This window comes from Martes martes, assembly GCF_963455335.1.
Source record: "Martes martes genome assembly, chromosome: 8".
Lineage (NCBI taxonomy): Eukaryota > Metazoa > Chordata > Mammalia > Carnivora > Mustelidae > Martes > Martes martes.
Genome location: NC_137895.1, coordinates 115,341,800 through 115,356,290, shown reverse-complemented (window position 1 = coordinate 115,356,290; position 14,491 = coordinate 115,341,800). Strand labels below are relative to the sequence as shown.

The 14,491-nt window shown below is 45.3% G+C and overlaps 1 protein-coding gene across 2 annotated transcripts in view; it reads right to left on the bottom strand.

Moving 5' to 3' along the window:
* Positions 1 to 445: 445 nt before the first annotated feature.
* The window catches only part of PROSER2 (proline and serine rich 2), a 43,346-nt gene continuing 29,300 nt past the window's right edge, over positions 446 to 14,491 (bottom strand). For both annotated transcript variants that reach the window (XM_080810480.1, XM_080810479.1), the window contains exons 3-4: positions 5,339 to 5,579; positions 446 to 3,643 (exon numbers count right to left, since the gene is read on the bottom strand). In XM_080810480.1, coding sequence (XP_080666606.1) covers positions 2,637 to 3,643; positions 5,339 to 5,579 — 1,248 coding nt within the window. In that variant the 3' untranslated portion in view covers positions 446 to 2,636. The remainder of the gene's footprint in view (positions 3,644 to 5,338; positions 5,580 to 14,491) is intronic.

Sequence of the window (14,491 nt, the reverse complement as noted above, 5' to 3'; positions counted from 1 at the left end):
TGTACATACCTTCCTAAAAGCAGGAATTCTTTCCCCCCCTATTTTAAGTATTAAGATAAAGAGTTTCATAAAAACGGAATGTGATTTACAGGTATCACTTTGAAAAGAAAAAAAAAAAAAACCCTGGGCACTTGATATTAATCTTTTCTTTTCATTACAATTTTGCTTTGAAATGTGATCCTTAACATTCCCTTGAAGATGAGCCTTTGTGAATGTCCTATCGCATAGTTATGACAAGGGAACTAATGCCTCACTGCAAACTAGAGGTTAATTTAGTTTAATTTATTTATTTGAGAGAAAGCACGAGCAGGGTGAGGGGCAGAGGGAGAAACAGACTCCCCGCTGAGTAGGGAGGACTGATGTGGGGCTTCATCCCAGGACCTCAGGATCATGACCTGAGCTGAAGGCAGGTACTTAACTGACTGAGCCACCCAGGGGCCCCCAAACTAGATGATTTTATTAACATGATAGGTATACAGATAACAGCATTAATAGCTATCATTTGAATCTTGTACAAAACACATGCCTTTAATTACTAGGGTTTTGGGCACAAGAAATGGCCAGAGTAATAGCCAGTATAATTATGAATAAATACAAGGGAAGGATATAACAATTTAAAAGAAAATAATTGGGTGCAAGTATAAAATGCAAAAACAAAGCTGTTTATACTTAAGACAAATCTCTAAATTTATTTTTCAAAACAGTCATCATGAGAACAAATATACTAATATATAGTCATGTTGACCTTAATCACAGTGAAGTCATAGGATAGTATACAAGAGATAATTCTCATATTTAAAGGATATTTAAAATGTTAGCCATATCAAGACCCTCTTTTAAACACTGTATATGGCATCTCACTTTATGAAAGGGTAATACAGCCCTCAAGAATTCTTCAAACAAAATCCAACTTAAATAGGAACACAATAAAAACTATTTTGAAAACCTGTAAAATCAAAGCACCTATTTAAATTAAGACCATCGAGAATCTGTAAGATTATTTTAGGAGGACATGGGCTGGATGAGACACTAAATACCGTAGTCCTAAGGAAAAACTGACAATCATTTTATGTAACTTACAAGGCAAATTGAATACTACGAAAGATGTGTTTTACGGCGCATTTAAAAGTTTTAATTTAAATAATACTCAACAGGAGGAAACCCAGTCTGTGACACTCACTCACTGAGACATAATAACAAAAGGGCGTGACTTGCAGTTGGGGCCCTTCCCAGTCTATTTTTAGAGGCTTAAGACTCCAGCCTTTAATAGTTTTAATAATAACATGCTTGTGGCTACAACTCAGCATGTAACACACAGTCTGGGAGAAAAGCAGTACTCAGAACTGTGGAACCTAGCTTGCTGGGGTTTTGTTCCCCCTTAAAACTAATCCTGAGATCTTGCTCACAGAACATGAGGGATCTCAAGAATGTCTTCGTTTCCTTTTGTTCACTAGCTACCTTGCAACATGCACAAGTAAAATTGGGTGATAAATTGAAATCAGGTTAAAATTAGGGGATACATCCTTAAAAATGTTCTTCACTTAAAAAAAAAACCCAACAACTATCTTGCTTCTCTGGAAGCCTACTTGAAATATTACCTTCCCTGGGTACAGAGCGACCCATGGGTGAGTAAGAAGCATTCTGATCATGGAGATGATGGAGATGTGTCCTTAAATGTTCCAGTCTCTATGTCTGCCATTGTAGCTGGGACGGCTGTGTCCATCGCGAGAGTAGGAAGGGCTTACATCCTGTAGTTACTTGATAGGGTCTTAAAACGTTTGTGGATGTGGACTCACGAAGGTATGTGCGTGTGAACACAAGTTTCCATAGACAGGTATATACACCATACATGCTCACCCACATATCTCCCAGTGACAAAGCCCCCATAGTCTGATGGGACTTGCTTGCTGAAAATTACCACCTTTTCCAAATCCAGCCTTCCCATTCCATTCCTGTAACTCAAAATTACAGTAAATCATACTCTGAAGGGTTCATTTCAATATTCAATTTTAAAAAAACCCAAAGCAACACATGGGCAAGCCAAATTATATCCAGAAATAAAGGCACATCTAGGGCCAACACACCAACATTTACCCCTGAGAAACAAACAGAAAAACCAAGGGAGATGCTCTCTGAGATGTTATAAAAATTGAACGGGCATTTCTGTTTTATTTTCTCAGAAAAGGAAGAGGCAATCCCTTTCATGGATAACTAAGTGTAAGAGATCTAAATGCCTTGGGTGTTCCCTCTTTGGGATAAGAGTCTAGATGAGAGACTGAAGAATAACAGATCAGATCCAATCCTCTTCCTTCTAAATCCAAAAAAAAAAAAAAAAAAAAAAAAGATATGGCATTTAGGGTTTTCAGGGCTCTTCTCTGAGCTCCAGGAAAAAGGAAGACAAGATAGGAGGCCGGACTCTCCCAGAAGGATCGCCCTGCTCGGACTTGGCAGCGGAGTCGGGCACACTTCCTGTCCCCACTCCCTCCGCCCGGACCGCGGAGTCCTGGCACCTGTCATCTCTTGTCCTCCACAGGGCACAGCCCTGGGACCGTGGCCACTGCTCCTCACACGGGCACATCTGTGTTAGGCCACATGGGCCTGGCCATCCTGTCTCTCCAGCCCCACCCCACCCTCCATCACAAGTTCTCCTTCAGAAGGCCGAGCTTGCGCAGGGCCTCCCGGCGGGCCTCCTCCGTGGAGCCGCGGCCAGAGAACTGGACAGTGATACCCTGGGGCCTGAACCCAACAGCCCTGGGCAGTGACCCCGACCGCTTCCTGGCATCCTGGCTGCAGTCCGGCTGCCGGTGCTCGTAAAGGCTCCTGCTGGCATTCTGCCGTGCAAGTTTGCCGGCCAGTGCCGGGTCTGGACGGAAGGTGACAGTTTTCCCCATCGAGACGAAGGCACTGGGCTCACTCTTCAGGACGTCGTGGATGCTCTGGAAGCCATTGGCCAATGGCGGGCACTGTTCTGTCTGCACGCCTCTGGACTGCAGAGTGCCGGTGTGGCTGCCTGCCCGTGTGGACGCGGCATCGTGGATGGGGCCTGGCTTGCTCTGGCCACGCGTCCCTAGCTCAGCAACCTCAACCCTGGGGGCCCGGTCTTCCACCTCCCCCGCGGCCAGGAAAGAGACGCCATTGATGTTGGCCAAGACCCGGGCCTTCCGCTCCTGCACGTTGACGGCTGCTTTGGAGATGGTCTTGTTGAACTCCTTCCCTGCGCTGTTGGTCACGCTGATGTTGCTTGGGAAGCGGTGGATCTTGGGTGCGGGCTGGGCTGTGTGTTTGTGCCACAGGAAAGGGTCCCCATGCCGAGGGGCCCCCGAAGGCAGTGTCCTCCAGTCCCCTGGCTTGCTCTCCTTGGAGGGGGACGCAGGCAGAAGCCCTTCATTTCCTGCCACCTTCTCAGACATTTTCTGAGCGATTACCAGGGGAGTGGGAACGGAGCGGGGCAGTTTGGGGTGCTCTGAGGGGGGAGCGGAGGCCAGCAGCTCTTTCCTAGGGGGCGCGGCTGCTGTGGCCACAGGCTGGGAGGGCGGCACAGGAGGGGCCTCTGGAGCTGCTGGATCTGGCGAGGGAGGATCCCCAGCTTCTGGTTTCCTGCCCTCAAGGACAGGAATGTCTTCCTTCCCAACAGGGCCAGTCCCTGAAAAGGAGACAGAATCCTCATCAGGTACCATGTTAGGTAAAAATAAATGCATCCCACTGCCTTCCCACTGGATTCATGAGGGCCTCCAAGGGACATAAAGCCAACTTCAGCAGCATAATGTCAGCATCCTGTCAGCTAACCTCCCCTGTGAGTCTCACCACCACGTGATGAGAAGGCATGATGGGTCAGGGATGGTAGAAGACGCCAGTCTGAAGGCTCAGCCCCTGGGATGCACACGGAGCATGTGGGCTTCTAAGGAGGTGTGGACCAGGACGGAATAACAACCCACCTCAGGAGGGGGTGTTGCTGAGGGGAAATGGAGGCGGAAAGGTTGGGGGGCACCCCCGCATCAGGTTTTTCTAGATGAAGACTAGCTGGTTGTGTCAGACGCCCTGGGTCAAACTCAATACACCTCTGAGCCTTTACGATGTCCTTAACAGATATGGATCACAGGCCACCCAACACTGTGGGCACCTACATCCACACACCCGTCTCTCGTGGCAGAACTGCATGCCGCATCTTATTTGTCCCCTAGTCTCAGACTCTCACACAGTGCCTGCTGGAGAAGGCAACTGCCACTGCCCTGAAAATGTCACGGTAGAGACGGGTGGGCAGGGCGGCTTTCTCTTGGTGAGTGTTTCCCTTGGCACTAGTATACAATCTGGCATTTTTAAAGGATCAGCAGGTTTAAGTTAACGTTAGGAAGTACACTTCAAAGAAGTGTGATAAAAACGGGAAATTCTTATTCAGTCTCTTCTTTGCTGACATGGCTACAGGCAAAGCTCCACACTGGAGCCGAGAACCCCAGTCTGTGGAATCTGGTGTAACACCCAGCCTTGCGCACGTCGCTTGCACGCACACACACGTGCGCGCACGGAAGAAAATATATTTCTAGAGGCTTGTGGCAAATGGTAGTATTTTGTAGTAAGAGCCAAAACACTTTCCGTTCTGTTTCTCCCTCATCCTTCCAATCTTCATCTCCTTGCTGAAGTTTATTTCGAGGATCTTTTCCAATCAGGAAAAATAGTGCCAGACAATCCCACCTCGTCCATCTTGTCTGGTCTTCTCGCAGGATTCAAAAGACAAAATTCATGCCTCTCCTTGGAGGCCGCCCGGAATCAAGCAAACCTACAAACCCACAACCTACTAGATGCTGAGCCAAACTCTTGTCTGCTCTTTTCCGGTTTTCCTGAACCAGCAGACTTCTCAGTTCAAATACTCTTACTTTGAAAAGTCATGCTAGAGAAACAGGGGTATAAGATTGCTCAAAATCTGAGATCAAACCTAAGGGCTAAAATGTAAGTACTTTGTCTGTTTTCTTCGTAGAATGAATTGTTACACCTGGAATTCATTTCCAGTTTTATTTCTCACCCCTTCCCCTCCCCCTCTCTCCCTCCCTCCCTCCCTCCCTCCCTTCCTTCCTTTCTTTCTTTCTTTCTCTCTCCTTTCCTTTCTCCTTCCTTCCTTCTCTCCTTCATTCCTTCCTTCACATAAGAATTGATTCGTGTGGCCAGCTAGTGTCATTCTTTATCCTGGCCCTTTCGGAAACTCCCTTCAGAGGCTGTCTCCTAATATGCTACGAAAGCATCTGCTTGGCTGGACACTCAAACTAGCGAGACCATGCTTCTACCCTGCAAAAACCAGATGAGCCCCACAGCATCATTTCTGGCCACACACAGGGGATGTCCTCACCTGCTGTGGCTGTCCCAGCCGGGGGGCACTCTGGTTCTCCCACCTCTGGTGCCGGCTGCACTAAGTCGATCACCTCTCCCGGCTCTGAGTGACCGGAAGCACGCTCCTCCAGAGACCCCGGAGAATGGCCGTCACACAGGACTTGCTCCTCAAAGTCGTCTTCCAGGGAATCGATGGTCTCTTCGAAAAACAGGATGACATCCTTTTCCTCGTGCGTCAGGTACTTCAGACTCTCGTCATCCTGTACGACAGGTGTGGGGATTGGGAATAAAAGAGAAAAAACAAACAGTCATTTCGCTCAAGAGAGAAAGCAAGACAAAGTCGGGATCTGCACCCAGCGCCCGATAGGATCCACAGCCCCCTCGGAGTTCCTGTTGGGAAGAGTCTGACATTCGGGAGGCCCCATGGACCAACGTGTCCCTCCCCATTTTACCTGCATGAAAAAGAACGCTGCCAAGAAGCTATAGCCAAGAAAGCATCTTAGAACCTATTACGAGCTCTAGCCTTATGGTTCCTGATGAGTCAATGACAAGAAAAATAATTCTTCTTCAAACCTCCTTGGACCAGTGTTCTCAATGGAGTGCTCTCAGATGTCTTCCCCAAGAGCAGCGGGGGACATCTCTGGTCAAAGAGAGTGACATGAATGGACGTACTTATGTCCTCTTCCACTGGAAACCTCTCTAAAACAATGGAATTTATTATTTGTTTTAAAGGCACAGGCACAAATCACAAAGACAAAAATAGTAGGAGAGGAGACGGCAGCCACAAAATGTGGGAAGTTAGGCAGCAGCAGGACAGGTGTAACCGACTCTGAAGACCCAGGGAAGCTGAGTTTCTGCCAGCAGCTGCGGGAAGCCAGGGACCAGCCTGCTGAGGACGACTCTCCCCTCAGGCACCCCCCCCTCACCCCGCTCAGGCACTGGGGGTGCAGAACAGTTTTGGGAGCGGGGGGCAGCAAGAGGACGGTGGAAAGAGCAGAATTGGTTCAGCAGGAATGAGGCACCCTGGCAGAAAACTAGATGTTTTTTTTTTAAAGAAGGTAAGAGAGGGATTTGAAGCAGAGCTGGTCGTGATGGAAACAGGGAGTAAATGAAGCCAAACAGGTGCTCTAGGGACAGAAACCTGGAAATCTTCCCCGGGGCATCTGAACGTCCAAGGGCCCAAAGGGGTCGGCCCCACGGGTTCCCCAACAGAGCAGCTCAGCACGATCTCCCTACAGATGAAGACAAGTTAACAAACCCCACACAGAATTTCTAATCAGCTTCTCAACCTCTCTTAAATATGTGCACACGCAGAAGGATCAGCGAGAAGCTGAGAAAAACCTCTACCATGAAAGACATACCTGAACAAACAAAAAAGAAAACACTTAACAAAAACAAACTATGGAGAACTGATGACAATTTCTAAAAAATGACTATGAATGCCCTCAGCGAGATGAGGAGACACTGAATCCATCAAGAATATAATGCTCTTGGGGTGCCTGGGTGGCTCAGTGAGTTAAAGCCTCTGCCTTCAGCTCGGGTTGTGTTCCCAGGGTCCTGGGATGGAGCCCCGCATCAGACTCTCTGCTTGGCGGGGAGCCTGCTTCCTCTCTCTCTCTCTGCCTCCCTCTCTGCCTACTTGTGATCTCTATCTGTCAGATGAATAAATAAAATCTTAAAAAAAAAAACCCAACGGACCAAAAGCAGCTCTTATAAATTAACACCAGGACAGCAGAACTGAAAAATGAAATCAAAGCCCACAAGAAAAAGTAGAGAAATGAGTAAAGTAAAACAAATAGACATTAAAAAAAAAAAAAAGAAGGAAGACAAGAAAATTAGAGGATAAGTATGGGAGGGCCAACATCTAATAATGAGGCTCTGAAAAGATAAATCAGAAAAGTAGAGGGGAAAGTATCAAAATAAATAAGTAAGAGAATTCAAAGAGAGGTCACTGAACTGAAGGCTCTGAGTTTCCAGAGTTTGCATGGTGGAAAGTCACCATGAGGACAACCTAATGAGCAAGAATGAAGCAGACTGAAACCTCAGGGTGCTGCCGACCAAGATCCCAAAAGCTTCCCAGAGTGAAAATCAGGTCACAAAACAAAAGACCAAGAATTGAAATAGCAACAGACTTCTTAGTGGTGATATCACTGGAAGCCAGAAGAAACGTCAGGATTCCTTCAAAATTCTGAGTGAACTGAGAACTAGAATTTTATGCCTAACCAAATTATGGTGATGATAAAATAAAGAGGCTTTTAAGACACGTGAGGACTACACTATGGATCTCCCACGTATGCCTTTCTCAGGGTGGTGGTGTAGTGTGGCTGCTCCCCTGGACAAGAGAGGAAACCAAGAAAAGACACGGGAGTTGGGGCCCAAGAGAGCATGAGAGAAAGCCAAAGGGAATCCCAGGAGGCCAGTGACATTCCCAGGATGTCGGTGGTGCAGTGAACAACCAGTCTAGTTCAGAGCACGCCAGAGGGGGAGGAACAAGATGCAAGCAAATAAAACTCAGATAGTTATTAACCACAGAAAACTGAAGTTATGAGAAAAGGCATATGTCTACGAATCCATTTGTCTATAGTAACAAGCATCCATACACACAGATATATAAATTATATTTGTATTCACAGTAGCAAGAAAACAAGCAAAACAAGAAACCACAAAATGTCCAACAATAAGGGTGCAGTTAAACACATTGAGGCACGTTCACAGATGGAAAGTTATAAACGGTGTTTTCAAAAGAATATAAAGCTAAGTGAAAAAGATGCAGATAGAAAGATGGAGCTGTCTCAGTTTGACTTAAATATATGCATATTTAATATTTACCCCACACAAGAAATACTGATGGGACATATAGTAAAAGGTAGATAGTGGCAGTGGAAGGAGGATAAAGGAAGTAACAAAGAAACAGGGTGTGTTAAAGGTTGTATCCTTTAGGGGCGCCTGGGTGGCTCAGTGGGTTAAGGGGCTGCCTTTGGCTCAGATAATGATCTCAGGGTCCTGGGGTGGAGTTCCGCCTCTGTTCCCTGCTCAACGGGGAGTCTTCTTCTCCCTCTGCCCCTGCCCCCACTTGTGTTCATGCACTCTCTCTCTCTCTCTCTCTGGCTTGCTCCCTCTCTCAAGTAAATAAACAAATCTTAAAGAAAAAAGTCACGTCTTCTAGTGAGTAGGAAATGGGAGGAGGGTGTTTTCATAACCCTATGAAACTGCCTGACCCTCTATGAGTGCAAACTTTGATAAAACAACAGAAAAAGTGGTAGAAGCAAATGTGATTAAGAGCTGACCAGGGTGGGGTGGCTGCGTGGCTCCATTGGTTAAGCATCTGATTCTTGCTCTCAGCTCAGGTCTTGATATCAGGGTTTTGAGTTCAAGCCCCATGTTGGGTTTAAAAGAAAAGAAAAAAGAAAAAAAAATTGTTGACCCTGGTGGCACCGGAGAATGCTTTTCACAGTGGGATCTGACAGGTAATGACAAATGCTCGCCCGCCCAAAGCCCCTGACTTCCGGGCCGCCCATGGAAGGGCCTGCAGGCTTCACAAATTTGGAGACCATTTAAGGCATTTGTTTGTTTTTGGTATGATTAAACCAAGAAGACATGCAAATTTCTCAAGCTGCCTTGGCTATGTCAGTTTAATCCTGAAGACAGGAGGACTCGGGGCAGGGGGACTGTCTGCAGCCGGGTTCAGTGGGCAGACAGACAGAATGGCATGGGCTGGGTCACAGACATGCGTCTGCTTTGGTAGACACAGACAGACAGCTGTCTCACGAGCTCGTCCCTGGTGGGCTCCCGCCTCTGACTCTCCCTCCCCAGCAGGCGTGGGCCAGCATCCCATTGTGATTTTCCAGCCGCTCCCAAGAAGACAATTTTGCGTTTTTGTTTTTCCCCATAATACTTCACTGGCTGTTTGGAGATTCTCTTATGAAGTGCCGCCTGTTCGGTTTCTATCAAGTTGTCTTTTTAAAAAATACAGTACTAGACAGACATCATTTGTTGGATATATTTGTTGCGAATATCTTCTGCCATTCACTAGCAATTGGACGGGCATTCTGGTTGGCGAGGCTTCTGCGATTCAGTGCTACAATGAGTCTGGAATGAACCTCTGTGTATGGTGTGGTCAAGGTTCATTGTTTTCTAAATTGATACCCAATTGTTTCAGCACCAGGTCTTGGAAAGACCGTCCTTTCTCCCCTACAGGTCCCCCTGGTTGTATGTCAGGTGACAGTCCACGTGTTGGGTCTGTTTATCAATTCTCTTACCTGCCTACTTGTCTATTCATATACCAATTAAACAGTTCTATTTTTTTAAGGATTTTATTTATTTGAGAGAAAGAGTGAGCGAGAGGCAGCGTGAGCAGGGGTAGGGTGGAGCTGGGGGCAGAGGCAGAGGGAGAAGTAGGTCTTTTTGGTACTACTCATTCTGGCAGGGGTGAGGCGATACCTCACTGTGGTTCTGATTTGCATTTCCCTGATGATGACTGATGTTGAGCGTTGTTTCGTGTCTGCTGGCCATCTGGATACCTTCTTTGAGAAAATGTCTATTCAATCCACTGTCCATTTTTAATTTTTATTTATTTACTTTTAAAGATGTATTTACTTGTTTTAGGGAGAAAGAGAGCAGGGGTGGGGGCAGAGGGAGAGAATCTCAAGCAGACTCCGTGCGGAGTGTGGGGCCCAACACAGGGCTCGATCTCATGATCCCGAGATCATGTACTGAGCTGGAGCTAAGAGTTGGCTGCTTAACTGACTGGAGTACCCAGACGTGCCTTAAACACTGTTTTAATTATAAGTCTCACTATCTGGCTGTTTAAAAGCCTTCCAGGTTTATTGTTCTTCTCTAAGTCTGTGCTAGCTCGTTTGGCCCTTTTTATGTCCATGTAAATTTTAGATTCAGCTGGTCAGTTTCCCATACACCCAGATACACACACACCTCTGTTGGGATTTTGGAACTATATAGAAGTTCCTCAAATGAGGAGAACTGAATTTTCCAATGTTTTTTGAATCCTCAAATATGGTATACATCCTCCCTTATTTAATTAGTGGCTCTCGAGCTGTGGGCCTTTACCAGCAACCGTAGGAACTCAGCACAGCACTTAGAACTACAAATTCTTGGGCCCTACCTCAGATGGGCTGAATCTAAAGCATTAAGGGTCTTGGGTCTGTGCATTAACATACACTGTGGGAAATACTGATGCACTAACGTTGGTGAGGCACTGATCTGGTTCTTCAACTCTCCTCAAGAATGTCTTGGGGTTTCCAGTCTGAGATTTTATGCGGTTGTCATTATATGTCTTCTTAGGTATTTGATGTTTTTTTTGATGCTAATATAAAGGCTGTCACTTAAAAAAAATTTTTTTTTATTTTTAGGTTTTTATTTTTTATTTTTTAAGTAAATGTTACATCCAACGTGGGGCTCAAACTTATGACCTGGAGATCAAGAGCTGAATGCTCCATTGACTGAGTCAGCCAGGCGCCCCTAAATGGTGTCACTCAAAATTTTTTCTAATTGCTGTTGGTATATAGAAATATAAAGTACACTGATCTTGTAATAAATAAATTCAACCAATTTGTTGTGCAATCCTGGCAACTTATTTGTAGATTCTTTTCAATTTTCTACACACACAATGGTGTCTGCAAATGAGAGATTTTTATTTCCTCCTTCCATTCTGCTCATGTCCTGTTCATTTTTTTCATTTGCCTTGTCATACTGGCTGGATTCTTAAGTCGGCTGAATACAAGTGGCATCTTTGTCTTGGTCCCAGTATCAGAGAGAAAGCTTTCAATATTTCTCCATTAAGTATAATGTTTGACATAGGGTTTTCCTTTTTTTTAAATTGTATTGTTTGTTTGTATGTTTACTTATTTTTAAGTAAAGTCGACTCCCAAAGTGGGGCTCAAACTTACAACCCTGAGATGAAGAGTCCCACACTCTACCAACTAAGCATCAGGCACCCCTGTTGTAGACTTTTTTTTTAAAAAATGCTTTTCATCAGATTAAGAAAGATTTCTTCCATTCCTAATTTGCTGAGCATGTTGGTTTTAATATAATGAATGGGTTTTGAATTTTGTCAAATCATTTTCTTTACATATTAGAGTGATACTCAGCTGGGGGTGCTGTAACCCTTCACAGGGCACTTGGCAATGTGGAGACACTTTTGGTTATCACGACTGGGTGGGAGTCACTGGTCTCTAGCAGGTAGAGGGCTCAATAGCCCACAGGGCACCAGACAGCTCCCCACAGAAAGAATGATCTGGCTGAGGAGGCTGAGGACACAGGAGCGTATGCTTTCCCTCTTTTATTCTGCTAATGAACTGAATTACAACGGCTGATTTTCAAATATTAAACCAACCCTGCATTCTTGGAACAAGTCCTGTCTGGTTGTGATGTTATCTTTCTTATACGTCACTGAATCTGATTTGTTAATACTTTGTTTAGAATTTTGGCGTCTGTGTATTCACAAGACAGACTGGCTTGTCATTTTCCTATCTTTGTGATCAGGTTTTGTATACCCTTCTTTTTAAAATGTCAACTTATAAAACAATGTGCCTGCCCTAAGATTTTAATTTTAGTTCCTAGCTTATCTTTTTGCTCCACCTTTCCTAAGACTTTTTTTTTGGGGGGGGGACAGAATTTCAGAATACTTTTTCTCTAGCTGCAATGAGAGCAGGTTCATTTTAACTAGGTCTGTGTAATTTTATCAGTCTGTATACCTAGCAGTAGACACTCCCTGAGAGCTTCAATATTTCCTCTAAGAACATGGTCAGCGTAAGGGGCATTAGAAGAGGGGCAGGGTACCATGAGGGAAAATGTGCACCAGGTGTTCCTGACTGAGTACTTTCTATTGAGCGTTGGACCAACGGAAAGAGAAATGGGTTTTTAAATACCCAGCACAGGGATGCCTGGGTGGCTCAGTCAGTTAAGCGTCCGCCATTGGCTCAGATCATGATCCCAGGGCTCTGGGATCGAGTCCCACGTTGGGCTTCTTGCTCGGCGGGGAAACTGCATATCCCTCTGCCTGCCATTCTCCCAGCTTATGCGTTCTCTCTCTCCCTCTCTCTGACAAATAAATAAAATCTTTTAAAAAAATAAAAAGAAAACCCCCAATATGATCATCTACATAACATGTGACTAAAGAACTTACATTTTATTCTGAGAATTTCAGGATCTGGCCCTACCTGCTTTTCACATTTCATCTCCTACCACTCTGCCCTTTCTACTCTATTTAGGGGTGGTAAACTTTTTCTGTAAGGGCAGGGAGTAAATATTTGGGGCTTTGCAGACTTTATGGTGACAACTATTCAACTCTGTTCATGTAGTGTGTAAGTTATAGGCAGTGTGTTAATGAAAGAGCCTACCTTGTTACAATAAATCTTTATTTACAAAAACAAGTAGGGGGCCAGAGTTGGCCTATAGGCTGTGGTCTGCCAAGTCTTGCTGTGTACACATCAAACCACCTGCCATCTCCTATGCCTGTTTTCATGTCAGCAGTGCCTGTCTCTGCATAGTCCCATCTTACCTATCCTCCATGGTGACCACACCTCCAATGCCACCACACCTCCAGCCTTCTCCATAACATCTACTGAATCATACATTCAAATATTTGAGCATCTACTAAGCATCAGGCAATGTAAATATAACAAAAGTCTACCTGACCATCTAATGAGGGCTTTAGATAAGAAAAGAGGTAGTTACTTCAGAGTCTGGAAATGGTTCCAATGAGGTGACTCTCCTGTTAGGGAAATGGGTGTCAATTCACACGTTTGGGGAAGTGGTCTGACCTGGAACACTTTGTCAAGGAAATAATATCGGCTAATAATGTGAAAGAAGTGGGTGAGATTCAAACACAAAGGGACATGGGGTAGGTAGATCTGTGTTTCAGAAATCATGTTGGCTATCATGCGGGAAATACTGGATGTGGGAAGTGATCTGGACGAGACTTCAAGGTCACCTAAACTAGAGCAAGGGTGATGGGAAGAGAAAGGAGGAGGTGGGACTTCAGAGAGATATAAAATGTAGAATCAGCTCCTCATTTAAATTCTCTACCATAGTTGTTCGTCATCCAGCTTTCCAGCCCTACTAGACGTCACACTTAAAGAGGGGCCTCATATATCTGATGCCTACCCACCCCGGACCACCCACAGAGTTTACAGGCTATCCTGTCACTGTGAACAAAGGGTCAGCTGTCTCTTTACCACATCTGACTACTTTGTCCCTCTGGCAACCAGAACAGGAAAGCTTCATATGAAATCGGCAACGCCGTTCATTTTGTGATTTTTCTAGAGTTTTTCGAAGACTGGTGGGATCATCTGGAGGGTCACCATGGATGGTGTAGGCCATTCCTGCCTCATCTTTTCTCTACACACCTTATTCTTGCCAGACCAACCTGTCCCCCAACCATTCAGCACACATGCTCTTAACTCTCCTCCTTTCCCAGACTCACCAGAAGACATTTCAAATGTTTCTCCTATCCATGCAGAGTGGTTTAGCTCAGTAATTGGAGGGAAAAAAAATTCCACATCTAAAAATCATTAGGCTTTTAGCATAACAAAGGTCTCCGTAGTTAATAATTACAACCATCACGGATATTGTTAGGATGACGAGATGATGATAACAGCCATAACCAAACAAAATGTCTACAGAAATAAATTAATGCTCTCTACACTCTTCCTCCTACTTCTCCTTTCCCAACTCAGTGTTTCAGGAGGGTTATGCACAAGAATTTTAGATAATCTACGTTGGTTAGGCATATAGACAGCAGAATTAAATGGGCAGCTGGCCTGAAACTACATCTTCAGCTTAAGACACATGCCAACTTCCCACACTAAGCGAGGGGCGTAAACTATGACCAGAGTATATTTTATTTATTTATTTGACAGAGAGAGAGAGAGAAGCAGGCAGAGGGAAGGGGAGATGAAGGCTCCCTGCTGAGCAAGGGAGCCCCATGCGGGGCTCGATCCCAGGACCCTGGGACCATGACCTTAGCTGAAGGCAGACACTTAATGACTGAGCCACTCAGGTGCCCCAATAACCTCAGAATAAGAAATCCCAGCGTAAGTTTTCATTTGAAAAATGGGCTTAGAAAGGGCAGCTCCTACACAACCATTCTGTGTTCTAGGACAGATTGTGGGACCCACAGGCTGAAAGACACAACACACAGATCAATCAGCCCACC